The 17,640-nt window shown below is 44.2% G+C and overlaps 1 protein-coding gene across 3 annotated transcripts in view; it reads left to right on the plus strand.

Annotated features, from left to right (window-relative positions):
• WDR59 (WD repeat domain 59) overlaps positions 1–17,640 on the plus strand; it is an 80,163-nt gene that overhangs the window by 3,142 nt on the left and 59,381 nt on the right. For all 3 annotated transcript variants that reach the window (XR_014027522.1, XR_014027523.1, XM_081336039.1), the window contains exons 2-8: positions 2,477–2,526; positions 8,029–8,164; positions 9,893–9,978; positions 11,111–11,191; positions 12,329–12,366; positions 13,914–14,002; positions 16,996–17,112. Coding sequence is in view for 1 of the 3 variants with exons in the window: in XM_081336039.1 (XP_081192165.1) it covers positions 2,477–2,526; positions 8,029–8,164; positions 9,893–9,978; positions 11,111–11,191; positions 12,329–12,366; positions 13,914–14,002; positions 16,996–17,112 (597 nt within the window). In the remaining 2 variants the exon portion in view is untranslated. The remainder of the gene's footprint in view (positions 1–2,476; positions 2,527–8,028; positions 8,165–9,892; positions 9,979–11,110; positions 11,192–12,328; positions 12,367–13,913; positions 14,003–16,995; positions 17,113–17,640) is intronic.

Below are 17,640 nucleotides of genomic sequence, written 5' to 3' on the forward strand. Positions count from 1 at the left end.
TAAATCCTTTATTTTCCAGTTTTCTTGCTGACAACATTGACGCACGATACTCAGGAGAGTTATAAGACTTAGTAGTTGTAATGTGTATGCAAATTAGACTAAGCCTGTTTAGTTTTAAATGCAGCCTGCCTGCTCATTTATGGTTTATGCATATCACAAAAATGGGTGTGTTTAATAACCATAACTTAACCGTATGTAAATCTAGCTACTATGTCATCAGTCTCATGCCCTTGAGAGAAATACCAGCTCTGATCTAATGCTTAGCAATCAACTGTTTTGTTGTTGAGTGTAAAATCCTTTTACGCCGCCTGAGGGGTTTAAGAGTGGGAACACTGTTGAAGGACTTTGCCTCCCTCTTCAGTGGTTGTTGATTGTGTGGGGGGGGGCGAGATTGTGCTTCAAGGTTCTGTGGAACTAAAGAGCGGGGGGGGGGGGGCTGCCTAGAACCATGGCTATCCTTCTGGCACCTGGTTTTATGCAGGTACTGGCATGACTATTTTTGTAGAGGTAGGCCTCGACTTACAATCTTGGGACAACATCCCTGAAAAAGGTGCCTTATGACCTGTTCTCACACTTGTGACCGTTGAAGAGCATCCCCATGGTTACATGAACAAAATCTGAGCTAGGCCACTGGGCCTGTTTCCCAAAAGCTCAGGCCTGCAGAGGCTGATTGGCTTCTTGAAGCAGAGAATTGTGTGAAAGTGGCTCTTGTGGGTGAACATGTTCCTGGAGCTCCTGAAACCCTATTTTACGTTGTAGTCCTCTTGAAGTACCGTAACAGGAACCAGCTCTCAGTCACCCATTTAAATTCGTTTAGGGCAGGGGTAGACAACCTTGGCTCTTTTATGACTCGTGGACCTCAACTCCCAGAATTCCTGAGCCAGCATGGCTCAGCTTGGAAACCTCTCCCTTTCCCCTCAGCATGGCTGGCTCAGGAATTCTGGGAGTTGAAGTCCACCAGTAATAAAAGAGCCAAGGTTGCCTACCCCTGATTTAAGGGACATTATAGGTGGGGCCCCCCTAGAGTCTAACATGTTTAGCACTGGCTTTTGATTTCTCAAGGCAGTAATATTCTGCTTGGCAAACTGGGGTGTGTGATAGGAAGAGGCTGATTTAGCTGAAAGCAGTAGTTTTGCTTGGGAATGTGCAGGTAGCGTCTGCTGCAGTATGAATTGTGAAGAATCAGCATCACAGTCCTTTATCACATGCACATATATTGACAGGCAAAGCCTTTTGCAGGCAGTCTTCAACTTAGGGCCACAATTGAGCGAAACAATTTCTGTTACTAAGTGAATCATTTGTTAAGTGAATTTGGCCTCATTTTACCACCTTTCTTGCCACAGTTGTTAAGTGAATCACTACAGTTGTTAAGTTAGTAACCCGGGTGTTAAGTGGATCTGGCCTCTCCCGTTGACCTTGCTTGACGGATGGCTGCAAAAGGTGATTGAGTACATGACCCCCGGACAGTGCAACCGTCGTAAGTATGAGTCAGTTGCCAAGCATCTGAATTTTGATCACATGACCCTGGGGATGCTGCAACAGTCATAAGTGTGAAAAATGGTCTTAAGTCACTTTTCAGTGCCGTTGTTAACTTTGAACTGTCACTAAACAAACTTGTAAGTCTAGGTCTAGGACAGGGGTAGGCAACTTTGGCTCTTTTATGACTCGTGGACTTCAACTCCCAGAATTCCTCAGCCAGTGTGCCTGGCTGAGGAATTCTGGGAATTGAAGTCCACAAGTCATCAAAGGGCCAAGTTTGAAGACCCCCTGGCTTAAACAGAACTGGAGATGGAATCAAAAGATTATTAAATGAGGAGAGGCTACTGTCCCTAAAGAATTAAAATTTGAAGTGAGGTGTGCATAGATTTCAGACTCCTTGAACGTGAAAATTACTTTGTATTTGAAATTGGCTTATTTGAAGAGTTTCGACTTCTAGTTGTGAAGAAGAACTGGCAGTCTCAAAAAAGGGTTATTTGTATTCAGAATGGTTTCTGGTCGCTATTCGGAGAGCTTGCTTTAGAACACTTCAAGGAAGCAATTTTAATTCTGCATGACTCAGAAGCAGATGATTTATGTATTGGCAGCCATGCGTTTCTGTTCATTATGTTGTGTTCCAAAACAGCTTGCTGTAGAATTCTATTTATATTTAGAGAAAGGCAACTTCTGTAGATATCAGTGAGACCTTTTCCCAAGCAGATGAGGAAAAGATTAGGGCCACAATCATCTTTTTTTGCAAGTGTGTTGTTGTTGTTGGATTGACCTTAATGGTTTAGCCTCATATCCTCCCCTGAAATATGGCTGATTTAATAGTGCGATGATCAGACGTATTGTTTACAGTCTGAAGGAAGGCAGTGTCAATCCTTTTTCGTATCATTGTCAATAACACTACACATCAATTCAGTGCTACTCTGGGGCATTTTTGCTACTTTTAATGTATTATTTATAAGCTGAGGGAATTTATTTCTTATTTTCACAGGCAACAGCAATGTCAGTAGATTGTCTTGGGCAGCATGCAGTACTTTCTGGGTGAGTGCTAAAACCTTCAAGGTGGAATTTATTTATTTATTTTATTTATTTTATTGGAATTGTATACCGCCCTATTCCCGTAGGACTCAGAGCGGTTTACAGGGCAGTTAAAACCATGAATACAAAAAATTAAAAACAAATAAAACAATTAAATTAAATTCAAGCCCCAATTAAATTCAAGCCCCAGGAATTGTGGTTCCTGTTGGTAACACCTGGGCTGGTATGTGCTGACAGGTACAGAGGGAAGAAGGAAATCTTCACATTTCCCAGCACGTTGTCTTCTTAGTGAGGTGGAGGAAAAGGAGATTGAAACATAAGCAGAACTTGAAAAGAGATCCAAAATCAGACTCCATGATCCTAACACAGGAGTCCCCAACCCCGGTCCACGGTCCACTTCCAGGGCTTGTGCCATTCGGAATTTGGCTGTGGAAGCGGCAGGCAAGCATGCCCATTTGTGCGAGCAGCGGGCAAGCACGCACACTCCATTTGCATAAGCAGGTGCGTGTGCCCACCGCTCGCGCAAATGAAGTTGCACACACGCTCTTGCCCGCCACTCGTGCAGAACCATTCTCTCCCCCCCACCCCCCGGGCCAGTCCACAAACCCAAAAAGGTTGGGGAACTCTGTCCTAATAGATCCATCCGTGATCTCTTGGCAGGAAAAAATCAGAAGGAATCTGGTAGCAGCTTTTCAGACTAACTCATTTAATAAAATAGCTCAGAAAGGTTTATGCCTTTTAATAAAACGTGTTAATTTAACTTTGGTCTGAGACTCAGAAGTTGCTGTCGTGCTCTTGATTTCTGACTGCCGTAGACTTAACTGGCTCTCTTCCTTCAAATTCTAGCAGGAAGCGATGGTACTAAATATCCCTCATTGTCTGTCATGTTCTGCCCCTGAAGATTCAGCCTTTATGCCAAGTAGGACAAACCTTCCTTGAATTTATGTGACATCCTTTCCACAAGGCTTCTGAAGGCATCTCCATCATTTCATTTTATGGGACGTTTGTTTTGCTTGGGATGAACAAATACCTGCCCTTCTTTACAGAAAACCTGCGCCATCTTCCCACGGAAGATTCCTCAGTTCCTCTCCTTTTCGAACAAGAGTGTGAGAGGAAAGTTGCCAATAAACCATAGGCAGCCCTTCTTTTTTGTACCCCACAAATTTTGCCACTCGCATTTTGCAGCAAAGCCACTTTTTAACTTTTTGCCTCCCTAGAAGCTTAATGACCTTTTTTTTTCTTAACTCAAGATCACCACAAACACCCCCCCCCCAAAAAAAAACACCCCATAATAAGATAGACTGATAAGTTTACATCATACCCTGGTTACATCGGTGTCTTGTTAGATGTACCCAGTACAGTCCTTGGTCTCCTTTCAAATTATTATTAGTGTGGTTCCCTACTGGAAAAAAAGTTGCCCTTCCCCCCCCCCCCGCCGCCTCCCCGGGGTCTGGGGAGTTTGGAGCAAGGATTGACTTTAGACGAGGGGTAGGCAACCTTGGCTCTTTTATGACTCGTGGACTTCAACTCCCAGAATTCCTGAGCCAGCCATGCTGAGGGGAAAGGGAGAGGTTTCCAAGCTGAGCCATGCTGGCTCAGGAATTCTGGGAGTTGAAGTCCATGAGTCATAAAAGAGCCAAGGTGGCCTACCCCTAGCCTAGGCCACTTTATGACTCGTGGACTTCAACTCCCAGAATTCCTGATCCAGCCATGCTGAGGGGAAAGGGAGAGGTTTCCAAGCTGAGCCATGCTGGCTCAGGAATTCTGGGAGTTGAAGTCCACGAGTCATAAAAGAGCCAAGGTGGCCTACCCCTGCTTTAAACCTATCTTTTAGATCCGACATTGAATGGTACTTTGTGAAGGGATAAGATCCTGCCCTATGTGTTCCCTCTGTTTTCCCCCCCCACACTGCTGATAGCTAAAACCTCTCTTATGATAAACCCTGGTTTTGCTCAGCTGCTAGAGTAATTGTCTACTTCTGCTTGGTCCTTTCCATTCTAGGCCTGCTGTTTTTTTAATAGCACTGTTAGTGCCCTGTAAGAGATGGCTGTAAGAGATCAGCATGTAAGAGGGAACTTATTGTCAGCCCACCTGGTAGAAATGCTTTAGACAGCTCTTTGAACCTGGATCGTTTCTACAGAGTCCTGGTTCTGTGCTGGGTGGATGCTGTGGTTCCACAGATATGCAGACAATTTGAAGAATGTGGCCCTACAGGTAGTCCTTACAACAGTTCATTTAGTGACCATTCAGAGTTACAGTGTCACTGAAAAAAGTGACTTATGACCGTTTTTCCCACTTAACAACCATTGCAGCAACCCTCCATGTTTACATGATCAAAATTCAGACGCTTGGCAGCTGATTCATAGTTATGACAGTTGAAGTGTCCCGGGGTTATGTGATCCCCTTTTGCGACCTTCTGACAAGCAAATTCAATAGAGAAACCAGATTCATTTAACAACCGTGTTACTAACTTACCCACTGCAGTGATTCACTTAACAGCTGTGGCAAAAAAAAGTTGTAAAATGAGGCAAAACTCACTTAACAAATGTTTCACTTAGCCACAGAAATTTTGGGCTCAATTGTGATCATAAATTGAGGACTACCTGTATATGCAGATTTTAGCTTTATTAGTACACTCTTTTTAAATGAGGAGGTTTTGTAATTTTCATATTTGTATAGATAAACTATTGACAGTTCCAAGCCAGAGAAAATGATGATTAAAACAAAGTTATCCAAAATTATTTCTTTCAAATATACAGATGCAAAATGTGAATTAATTGTATAGGTTTCTAGAATGGATTCTTAGCAGAGAATTCAAATGAACTTCATGCAGGAACGTGCATCCAATTTCCCCATGGCTGACTTTAAATCAGTTCCTGAACATTAATTATTCTTTTTGCAGGAGTTTTATATAAATTATTCCAACACTTTAATCCAGTAATCATGCCATTTTTTAATGCTGTAAACAATTCAAATGCGCCTTGTAAATACCCCTATGTTAACTTCAAATGAAATAATTATTGAGCAAATCGTCATGATCAAAAATAGCCTGATAATCTGTCTCAGAGACTCAGATCCGGAAGCAACTAAATTGTGGCCTAGATTTGCCAAGTTCAGAAGAGGTGGTGAGTCCTTGATCTCTAGTTCTGACTTATCTAATTGAACGCTCCTCCTTCTCACAGGAGAAGAATGCCCCTTGTAAAAGCAAAATTGGCTGAATATTTCTGCCTCGTTTGCTGGATTTTATGAATGGAACTTTTTTTTTTAACGGAAGAAGAAGCTATCACTTGTCCTTTGAAAAAGTTATTTCAGAAACACCTTTGCATAGTCATCTGCTTTTTGCAGGAACTACCTAAGAAGCCAGACAAATTCTGGCTTATAGTTTCCATAGTTTCCATGCAAGTCATTCTGTAACTATAATCTAACGTTTGGTGGTGTTATACAGAAATGTGTAGCTGATCTCTGTGGTGCTGTTGCTGGAACAGTACCAGCAGGTGGACCTAAGTATCCTTAAATTTTGGTAGTAATCTGAATTTGGTTTCAGGCTGTATAGCTCAATCCCTTTCATTGTAGGCATATTTGGTATCAGTTTAGCCCCAGGGGTAGCGAACCTTATGACTTGTGGACTTCAATTCCCAGAATTCCTGAGTCAGCATGGCTGGTTCAGGAATTCTGGATATTGAAGTCCACAAGTCATAAAACGGCCAAGGCTCCTACCCCGGGTTTAGCCTGATACACTACTTTATGCAGGTAATCTGCAGTTAGGTAGTTTCAGGGCTTGCTGCATTTAATGGTCGCATAAGCAAATCCTTGCTTTAAACAGGAGTCTTCAAACTTGGCAACTTTAAAGACTTGAGTACTTGTGGAGGTCCACAAGTCTTAAAGTTGCCAAGTTTGGAGACCCCTGCTTTAAACCAATGGTATCCAACCTTTTGGCTTGCCTGAACTGGCCTGAATGAAGAAGAATTGTCTTGGGCCTCCTAAAATGTATAATGCAGTTGATGTATATTAATCACAATATAAAGTTAAAGTTGTCTGGTGGTGAGTTGGCTGCCCAAGCTGTGGCCTGTGGGCTGCAGGTTGAACCCACCTGCTGTAGACCCACCTGTTTCTCAACCTTTTGTCAAGTTTTCTCCATGGCTCCCTTCTGGCCTTTTTTTTTCTGCATCACCCATTTCCATCCAAGTCCTGTTGCCAGTGACCTCCAGGTTTGTGCTTTGGAACAGAACATATGTTTTTATTCATAAAAACTTTAGCAATGCCCTTTACAATACACAATTACAAACAAAATGCTACTCTTAATCTAATTTATTGGGCCATTGGGACAGATAAAAGATATTATTTGCAGTATAATATTCTGCTTTTCTGTGGCCCTCTCAGCATATGTGGTAGCCCCCCCGAACATGTTTTTCACCCGTGCCCCCCTTGAAACATCCTAGAGCCCCCATGGGGCCATATGAGAAATAATGTTGTTCCACGCCACCACGGTTGTGGTTTTCATTGCGAAGTAGCCAATGTAACCTTGATTAATTTGAGGCCTTCTGATTTCTGTGGGTTTACTTTAACTATGAGTAAATCAGGATCAAACTCAATGACTCTTCTAATCTCCTTTCCTGATGTACACACTATCCATTCCGGGCTTTACAAATAAAGCATTTCCAGAAAAACAAGTCTTTGTGGCACCTAAAGGTCAAATACATATATTATGCCATAAGCTGTTAATGTGTCACTATTCATCAGAAGCCCAGTCTAATGTGGCTACTCCCCAGTACTATTTTAATGTCCTTATAAAAACAGAGTCAACCTACATTTTGATATTCCTAAGAGAGCTACACAGCAGCCTACATATCTTCCTGTAGAAAGAATCTCCTCCAGTAAATTCAAAAGAATTTCAGAAGAGGGCTACCTACAAAATATAATCCTTTGGGACTTTGGTGTTCTCTGAACTAGCTTGTTTCACCTGTATGAAACTCCTTGTTGATATGTAACAGCTTGCCTGGCTGGTCTGCGTTGAGGGGTGCTTCTTGATTTTTGATCGGGGTCATGAACCATCAAGAAAGAAATTACACCGAAATCAGGACAAGCTCCTGCATATAAACAGCCAGCAAACCCTACTGCCTGGTGCGCTGATGACATTAGCTGGGAACAAAAGATCTGCAGGGAAACAACCAAGAGAACACCAAGAACCCAACAGTATGTCCCCAAGCTACCTATGCTCTCCGCTGCTGAAAATATCTCCTGCTTTACGATTGTACCTCCGTTCTAAGCTGAATAGCTGGGAAATCTCAAAAGGTGGGGAAACTTGTTTCACGTTAAAGCGGGTCTTATTTTAAAGCGGGGAAACATGGCAGCACGGCTTATGACCGTGATCCCAGCCTCAACTACAATCATACGATGAGGATTGCCTGTGCCTGAGGATAAGAGTTGCCCTCCCAGTCACGGTCGTGAATTACTTTGGATCTACTGCAGTAAGATTCCTTCCTGGTCTTGTGGGCCTTTTTCCAGGCGCCGCTTCCTCTACATCGTTAACCTGGATGCACCGGCCGATGGCCACCGCAAGATCTCCCGTCAGAGCAAGTGGGACATTGGGGCCGTGCAGTGGAATCCACACGAGAGCCACGCATACTACTTTGCTGCATCGGTAAGTTCTGGGGGGTGGGTGGGGGCTCCTTCCCAGGTGGATTCCAGCAGCTCAACTTCTGCACTTAAACAGCAGCTAATGGGATGGTGCTTCCCAAGTGCTCCAGCTTCCTCACCCATTAGGGCCCAAGGAGATGACCAAAAACAATGTAAAACATCTTCTGAAACGCGCAAAATCACATTCCCTTGTTCTGCATTTAATAATAATAATAATAATAATAATAATAATAATAATAATAATAATAATAATAATAATATAAAAGTTGGAAGGGACCTTGGAGGTCATCTAGTCCAGCCCACTGCTCAGGCAGGAAACCCTATACCATTTTGGACAAATGGCTGTCCAGTCTCTTCTTAAAAACTTCCAGTGCTGGAACATTCACTGCTTCTGGAGGCAGGTTGTTCCACTGGTTAATTGTTCTAACTGTAAGGAAATTCCTCCTTAGTTCTAGGTTGCTTCTCTCCTTGATGCGTTTCCATCCGTTGCTTCTTGTCCTGCCTTCAGGAGCTTTGGAGAATAGCTTGACTCCCTCTTCTTTGGGGCAGCCCCTGAGATATTGGAACACTGCTATCATGTCCCCCCTCATCCTTCTCTTCATTAAACTAGACATACTCAATTCCAGCATGGATATCTCATCCAAGTTTTCGATGTTTACTTATTTTTGTTTGTATCCCAGCTTTATTGTTTTTTACAAATAACTCAAGCCGGCAAACCTATCCCACACATTTTCCTCCTCTTATTTGCCCCCACAATGACTGTCCTGTGAGGTGAGTTGGATTAAGCGACTGGGTCAAAGCCACCCATCTGGCTTTCATACCTAAGGTAGGACTAGAACTCACATTCTCCCAGTTTCTAACCTGGTGCCATAACCACTAGACAAAACTGGCTCATATAAGCAGAAGGAGCCAGGTAGCGCCTATCCTGACCAATATATTTTATGAAAAAGTATGAGCTTTGGAAGCTCATAAAAGCTTAGACCTTTTAACAAAATTTTTGGTCAGAAAAAGTGCCCCAGACTGAGATTCACTTGCCCACTCCTACAATATTTACACCTCTTGGATATGTAAGACTTAAGATACTTCCTTTCTTAATATTATCTTAATAGATACAATTTTAAATTTTAATTTAATTAAAATTATTAGTAATTATTATAATTTAATTGAAATAAAATTTAAATTTAATCAAAATTAAATTTATCTAAATAGAACCACTTAGGTGTAGTGGTGCAGGAGCTGGGCTAGAAACCAAGGGATGGTGAGTTCTAGGTCTTTCTTAGACATGAAAGCCTGCCGTGTGACTCTGGGGCAGTCCCTCTCTCAACCCAACCCAACCCACCTCACAGGGTTGTTGTTGAGAAAATAGGCAGGAGTATTAGCTATATTCTCTATAAGATGTCCCCCCCCCTTAAGAGAACTCTTTTGAGACCCTCAGTAAGTGAGAGTGTGGGGAAACTTTCTGGCCCAAGTATTGGGGAACATATTTTTCTTGGGGACAGGATTTTGAGCAGGACCCTCATTTTAAAAGCTAAACGAATGCTCCCGTTCTCGAGCATGCTTTCTCAGCCTTAAGAGTTTGCAGATGTGTGACTTCAACTCCCAGGATTCTCCATTGCTGGCTGGGGAATCCTGGGAAATGAAGTCCACACATCTTCAAGCTGCCAAACACCATTTTGGCAAACGAGTCTGTGGTTTTGTTTGCGGCTCCTGATGTTTTCTGTCTCATTTTCAGAGCAACCAACGTGTTGACCTGTATAAGTGGAAGGACGGTAATGGGGAAATTGGCACTTCCTTACAAGGACACACGCGTGTCATCAGGTATGGCTACCCCGGGGAGCCCAGTGCTTTTTGAGCTAGTAATGCAGTGGTTAACGCTCCTTTCTGTCAGCTCCTTTCTGCTGCTCCTCCTTGTTTGCAGCACCTCCCTAGCAGAGACATGAATATATCGAAAGCGTTTAGCTTAGTAGTCTCTGAGCTACAACTCTGTGTTGTCTTCGGTGGAGGCCAGGCCAGGATTTCTCAACCTTGGTTGCTTGAAGATCTGTGGACTTCCGCTCCCTAGCAACTCCGCTCTGCATCTCAGAGAACTACCCAGATTCCACGAGCCACCTTCAGCTCACCACCGCTCAAGAGCACTGGATTTGCAGAAGCTGGACTCTGTAGTAGGGCAAGCTGTTTTGTAGTGTTTTTACTGGAACAATACTCCTCTTCCGATAATCTCTGGAAAAACCTGGTTGGTTTCTCCCAGGATACTGCCTTGTCGAAACCATGCTCCAGAATGACCCGATGTAGGAAGCATAGAAGGCATAGTTGTTGGTGTTTGTTTTTTTTAAATGTTATAGTCCCTCGTGAACTGTTGATGAAGCCCTGTGTGAAAAGAGCAGCCTAGGCCAGGGGTAGGCAACCTTGGCTCTTTTATGACTCGTGGACCTCAACTCCCAGAATTCCTGAGCCAGCTAGGAATTCTGGGAGTTGAAGTCCACCAGTCATAAAAGAGCCAAGGTTGCCTACCCCTGGCCTAGGAAAAGAGAAGCCAAACAGGGCAGGTTTCCGTGTTCTTGCAAAATACCGGTATGGCTTTCCCTGGCGGTGCAGAAGGCGGTGGCGAGTGACTGCACAAAGCCTTGTCATTATAAGCTGCCACTGTTGAGCTCTCCTATTTATCTGTCTCAGGGCTGAACATAGAACATAGAATAATAGAAGGGGCCTTCTATCCCTCTACCGTTTGTAAAGTGCACTTTACCTTCTGCAAAGTAGTATGGCCCCTTTATGACCAGTGGACTTCAACTCCCAGAATCTCTGCACCAGCCATGCTCAGGAATTGCCATGGTTGTGCCGTCTCAGGAATTGTGGGAGCTGAAGTCCGTAGGTTGTAAAGAGGGGCATAGTTGCCCACCCACCCCTGATAGATTTTTTTTCTCTCTCTCTTTTTTTCCTCTGCTTTTTCTAGTGATTTGGACTGGGCGGTATTTGAGTCAGATCTACTGGTTACCAGTTCAGTTGACACATACATCTACATCTGGGACATCAAGTAAGAGTTTTGGTGGCCTGTAAGAAGGCATACATAGTCACTTTATTTTTGGGGAGAGTGGGTGTTCCTGTAGGGCAGGGGTCTTCAAACGTGGCCCTTTTATGACTTGTGGACTTCAACTCCCAGAATTCCTCAGCCAGCGTGCAAAGAGGAGTTGAATATCCACCCATGTTTGTGTGTGTGTGTGTGTGTGTGTGTGTGTGTGTGTATGAGGTGGGGGAGAATTCTGTGAAATTGAATTACAGGTTGTTCTCACCTTATTACTACAATTGGGACCAGAAGTTCCACTTTTAAGCGAGGTGATTGTTAAGTGAATCGCACCTGATTCTACTACCTTTTTGCCACGGTTGTTAAGTGAATCACAGCCATTAAGCAAATCCAGTTTCCCCCATTGACTTTGCTTGTTGGAAAAGTAGCCGATGGCGATCGCATGACCCCGAGATGCGGCAACCATCTTAAATACTTGCCAGTTACCAAGCACCTGAATTTTGATCACGTGACTTGCGGATGCTGCCACAGTTGTTAGTGTGTGAGTACCAGTTGTAAGTCACTTTTTTCAGTGTAACTTTGGATGGTTGCTAAATAAATAGTTGCAAGCCAAGGATCACCTGTACCTTTCTGGCATTTTTGACCCTTAAGCAGCTGAAGGCAAGTTTCTAGCATGAATTGGAATGATGTGATTGCTGGAACCAGTTGCTTCCAAGCAGTTTGACACAAAGTTTGTCATATGTCCTGGATGGAACCCAAAAAGCAAGTTGCCTGTTCAATCCCTGCAATATATGCCAGGCTGGCTGCGTTTTCCACACTCGAGGCAAATGGTTTTGCTGTGACTGTGGTGCAAATCAATCGGAAGATGGCTCATCTCTAAGGAGTGGTGCCTGCTGCATCTGTGCGTGAATCACAGCTTCAGGCATGCCTCTTTTCAAGCAGGGTCTGCCTTGATGAGTGACTCATGCAGAAATAGCAAGGGTGATCTCTGTAGGTGGATTTATTTTAATCCAATGCATATGCTATGAAAGTAAAACCCCCCTTGGGTTTCAGAGCAACGTATGCATAGAATACTAATTATTGGGTGGTAGGAGTTTAGGAGAGCGTCGTTAAGCTGTATGTTCTTATGGCAGCATTGTTGTCTTTCAGAGACACGCGAAAACCTACTGTCTCTCTCTCTGCTGTTGGTAAGTACCAATGGATGACTAGCCTGGTTGGAAATCTTCAACGCTTGCCTTTCATGGGATTTCCACACACATCATGGACTTGACCCCCAGAGAGCATCATTTGTGTCTTCTCCCAGGCGCTGTTAAACCCCCTGTCAAATCTTCTGTTCTGAATATTTCCATTGCCGCTCTTTCCTTCATCCAAGTTGTGATTGTCTCATTTACAACTGTAGGATCATAATAACAGGGTAGGGTAGCATGGAGAAGCAGACTGCCCATGTTTGCAGGTGGTGTTTGAATACATAAGGGTGCTGGATACGCCACTCATGACTGGTACATAGAGCATGGAATCATAGAGCTAGAAGGGAACTTGGAGGTCTTTAGTCCAGCCCCCTGCACCAGGCAGGAGATCTTATACCAGGGGTAGGCAACCATGGCTCTTTTATGACTCGTGGACTTCAACTCCCAGAATTCCTGAGCCAGCCATGCTGAGGGGAAAGGGAGAGGTTTCCAAGCTGAGCCATGCTGGCTCAGGAATTCTGGGAGTTGAAGTCCACGAGTCATAAAAGAGCCAAGGTTGTCTACCCCTGCCTTATACCATCCCGGTCAAATGGTTGTCCAGGCTATTCCTGGAGCAATCCAGGAGGCAAACTATTCCATTAAGTGTTCTCACTGGAAATTTCTCCTCCTACATTGGATCTCTTTTTAACAAGCTTCTACCTAGCTGTTACTTCCACCTATTTGTCCTGCCCTCTGCTCCTTTGGAGAAGTACTGGAAATACCTTGTTTCTTGTGTAAATTAGCTGGTAGCCCATGGCAGCACCTGGTTTATAAGGCCTCTGGAATGTGGTAGACAAGTAATTCTAGCTAGAACATAAAGTTGTTTCCATACTCCTGGAGACCAAACGTCTGTCATGGTGCACAGGAGGGCAAGACAGTGAGAAGGTTGCTTGAGGAACGAGCACTGGAGTTGCCACCATCCCGTGACAGCTTAGAACAGCCACATGAGTTGATTCCCTTGCAGCGCTTCATGTTATAACTCTGGGGTCCATTCCTTTCTTGGAAACGTCTTAAGTCTACACTAATCATAGTTCCTCTTGTGCTAAAAGTAAAGGTAAAGGTTCCCGCGCACATGCGTGCTAGTCGTTTCCAACTCTAGGGGCCGGTGCTCATCTCCGTTTCAAAGCCGAAGAGCCAGCGCTTGTCCGAGGACGTCTCCGTGGTCATGTGGCCGGCATGACTAGATGCCAAAGGCGCACAGAATGCCGTTACCTATTTTTCTACTTGCATTTTTACGTGCTTTCGAACTGCTAGGTTGGCAGAAGCTGAGACAAGTAACAGGCGCTCGCTCTGTTACGTGGCACTCGGGATTCGACCCGCCAAACTGCCACCCTTCTGATCGACAAGCTCAGCGTCCTAACCCACTGAGCCACCACGTCCCTCTTGTGCTAGCAGAGCCCAAAACCCTACTGTGGTTTGGATGAGCCGGAGTGGTTAGCTCTGTCGTAGTGAACTTGTTTCTTTCTGGAAGGGGTTCATTGACTCCTAGTCTTCTGCTCCTTCTGCAGCTGGAGCCTCCCAAGTAAAATGGAATAAGAAAAATGCCAACTGCTTGGCAACCAGCCATGATGGGAATGTGCGCATTTGGGACAAAAGGGTGAGTTCTTTTTTTCCTTTCCCTTGCTTCTGTCTAAGGATTGTGTGTGTGTGTGTGTGTGCATGGGGTGTGTGTGTGTGGACAGCGGACATTGCAAGCTGGTTAGAGCCTTTTGCTCTCTGAAGCCTACTTCACAAGCATTATATTGGATCCACAGTTTGTGGTAAATAACAATGATAAATGATAGCTTATGGGTTATTAGACAAACCACAGTGACTGGGTTCACACAATACAGTCTCCCCAAATCAAACAAACAGCATTAAGATTTAGTGGAAAGAATATGGTGCAGATACGCTCTGGGTGGTTCTGTCCCTTAATGTACCTTGTGCAGGAAACAACATGTCCCTTAGTAGGAAAATCTGGTCATCCTACCATTACTGTAAAAATTCATTTGATTCTTGCAGCACAGAAATAACCCCCCCCCCTTTTTTTTTACACACGACTTCCTGGATCTAGCCATTGGAAAGCTTGAACCCTGGGCCATAATCTCTACACTGTATCTGTAAGGAATGCAAGCACTGGTGCTTCCTGCTTTGTGCCTCCAAGTTGTCTTGCAATTCCACTGCCATCTGCATTTCAGCTTCTCCCATCTGTTGAAGTGGGAGTTGTGGTGTGTGAATCCAGGTGGGGGGGTGCTAATTAGCATTCATGTGTCTCTTGCAGAGCGGAATGTCCGAGAGGATGGGGCTTCAGTCAGAAGAAATAAACATGCCATTAAGAAAGATAAATCGGTTCATACTTAGCTTCTTTCTTTGGAAAATATTCAATCAATCAATCAATCAGAATAGAGCTGAAAGGGACCCTGGAGGTCTTCTAGTCCAACCTTATGCTCAAACAGGAGACCCTATACCATTTCAGACAAGGGGCTGTCCAGGGTCTTCTTAAAAACCTCCAATGATGGAGCACCCACAACTTCTGAAGGCAAGCCATCCCACTGGCTGATTGTTTTCACTATTAGGACATTTCTCCTTCGTTCTAGATTTCTTCTCTCCTTGACCGGTCTCCATCCATTGGTTCTTGTCTTGCCTTCAGGCGCTTTGGAGAATAAGATAGCCCCCTCCTCTTCTTTGTGTCAGCCTCTCAAATGCTGGAATACTACTATCATGTCCCCCCTAGTCCTCCTTTTCTCTAGACTGGCCATACCCAGTTCCTGCAACCGTTCTTCCTATGTTTTAGTCTCCAGGCCTTTAATCATCTTAGTTGCTCTTCTCTGCTGGGTCTCTTGCCAATGGATTTCTGATAAGTCAGAATTCTGGCACCTGTGTTAGTGCACAGCTCAAGCTGGTTGGCTACACAGGAGAAGCCATGAATTTCAGGCAGTTTCCTTTGGACAAAAGAAGCTGTGTGGCCGAGTCCCAGATACATCTGACAACGCACTATTTTATAGCCTATGGCAGTCATAGGTAATAGAAACCTGTGAAATGTTAGTAGAAACGTAGTACAAACGCGTGAAATATTTCGATCTCAAAACAGTATCCTTGGGCATTCTTTGTTTGAAAAGATACAATTTCTGGGAATTGTGATTCGGCATCAGGACAGACTCCGCCACAGAACAGAGCTGTTTTGAGCACTGATGTTTGGAAAATTCCAGGCATTGGAATCCACCTCCAAACAGGCTTTTCCAATCCTGGAACAGAGTCTCTGTATTAAAAAGAGTTTTATTTGAGTATTGGAACAGAATCCTCAACTTGCTTTGAGTGGTGTTCCAAGAGAACTCAACCATTGGGAATGTTTTGAGGGGACATTTCAATTTTCTGCTCCCAGCTCATATCGCCCCCCGCAGATTCCTACTTCTAATTCCTGCAGAAACATACCTGTCCCAGTGTTCCTTCTCTTTTTCAATTACTGAATTCCAGACATGTTATATGTGCAGGGCTTTCCAACTTGAATCCATTGGGATCATTTCCCAGCTCTGTTCTGGGTAAGAGCAGTAATAGATACTGTAGGTTTCTTTGAAAGATTCTTGACTTATTTTCTGACTCCACTCTTCTCTGTGACTGAGAACGTTTCTTAAAAGGTCTTTATATACTTTGTCCTTTTTTTAAAGTATTTTATTAAATTTCTGTTATTTGTTAGTTGCGAAGTCGTGTCCGACCCATCGTGACCCCATGGACAACATTCCTACAAGCCTTCCTGTCCTCTACCATCTTCTGGAGTCCATTTAGGCTCACGCCTACTGCTTCAGTGACTCCATCCAGCCACCTCATTCTCTGTCATCCCCTTCTTCTCTTGCCCTCAACCTTTCCCAGCATTAGGCTCTTCTCCTTCCTTCTCATTAGGTGGCCAAAGTATTTGAGTTTTAGCTTCAGGATCTGGCCTTCTAAAGAGCAGTCAGGGTTGATCTCCTCTAGGACTGACCGGTTTGATCGCCTTGCAGTCCAAGGGACTCACAGGAGTCTTCTCCAGCACCATAGTTCAAAGGCCTCAATTCTTTGGCGCTCAGCCTTTCTTATGGTCCAACTTTCACTGCCATACATTGCTACTGGGAAGACCATAGCCTTGACTATACACACTTTTGTTGACAGGATGATGTCTCTGCTTTTTAGTGTGCTGTCTAGATTTGTCATGGCTTTCCTCCTGAGGAGCAAGCGTTTTTTAATTTCTTGGCTGCAGTCCCCATCTGCAGTGATCTTGGAGCCCAGGAAATTAAAATCTGTCACTACCTCCATTTCTTCCCCATCTATTTGCCAGGAATTGAGAGGGCCGGATGCCATGATCTTGGTTTTCTGTTATTACAGTTCATTAGTGCTTAATGAACAACGTGTTGTCTCGGTTAATTTTTTGCTTAGTAATAGAAGTTAAGTTCTTACTCTTCATCTTGCTCTCCGTTAACACACGACAGAGGACAGAACAATGCCCTGGGGTTCTGTTCCCTGGGGTTTGCTGCAGAAGAGAAGCTAAGATGCTTCCAGAAGACAGCCTTTGACATCTCAGTGGGTTTGCTGTGGCCTCTTCTGGAAACTTTCCAACAAGGCCTTTCTCTCTGTTTTCAGAAACCAAGCACTGCTGTGGAGTATCTGGCAGCCCATCTCTCTAAAATCCACGGCCTGGATTGGCACCCGGACAACGAAAACATTTTGGCCACTTCCAGTCAGGACAATTCTGTCAGGGTAAGTGGGCGGGACTGGGTTGGCTAGGCTGGCCTCCGGGGTTTGCAGGGATATCCAGGCAGAGTGGAAGCCATTGGATGTATTGGGTGCTTGTTTGGGCTGGACAGAAAACCCACGAACCCCAGCAATGTCAGCCTCTCCTGGCCTTCACTTCTTCTGAGGACCACCAGAAAATGAAAAAAGAGTGCCCTGACGCTGCATCCTCTTCCCTGACCTCAACGACCCAGGGGTGGGTATCCTGGTGAATAAGGGATGTGTTTTCTCTGGATCCCTGCCAAAATTTATTATTGTGTGTTTCTGTGACACCCTTACGCTGTAGGCAAAAGCATCGGCCACTGCAGTCTAGAGATCTTCATATTTGTCTTATATGTTTAGTTTAGGCTTTTTGTTCATCTTGGAAGCTCAGCAAATCCTGAGACATCCACTAAGGCAGTTATAATATTCTTACAAATAAAGCTGCCATTGTATGTTTACTGTCACTGTAGGTACTCTAAGCACAAATGGTGTATTTATTTATTTTTTGAAACT

This window comes from Vipera berus (genome assembly GCF_964194415.1).
Source record: "Vipera berus genome assembly, chromosome: 10".
Taxonomy (NCBI): domain Eukaryota; kingdom Metazoa; phylum Chordata; class Lepidosauria; order Squamata; family Viperidae; genus Vipera; species Vipera berus.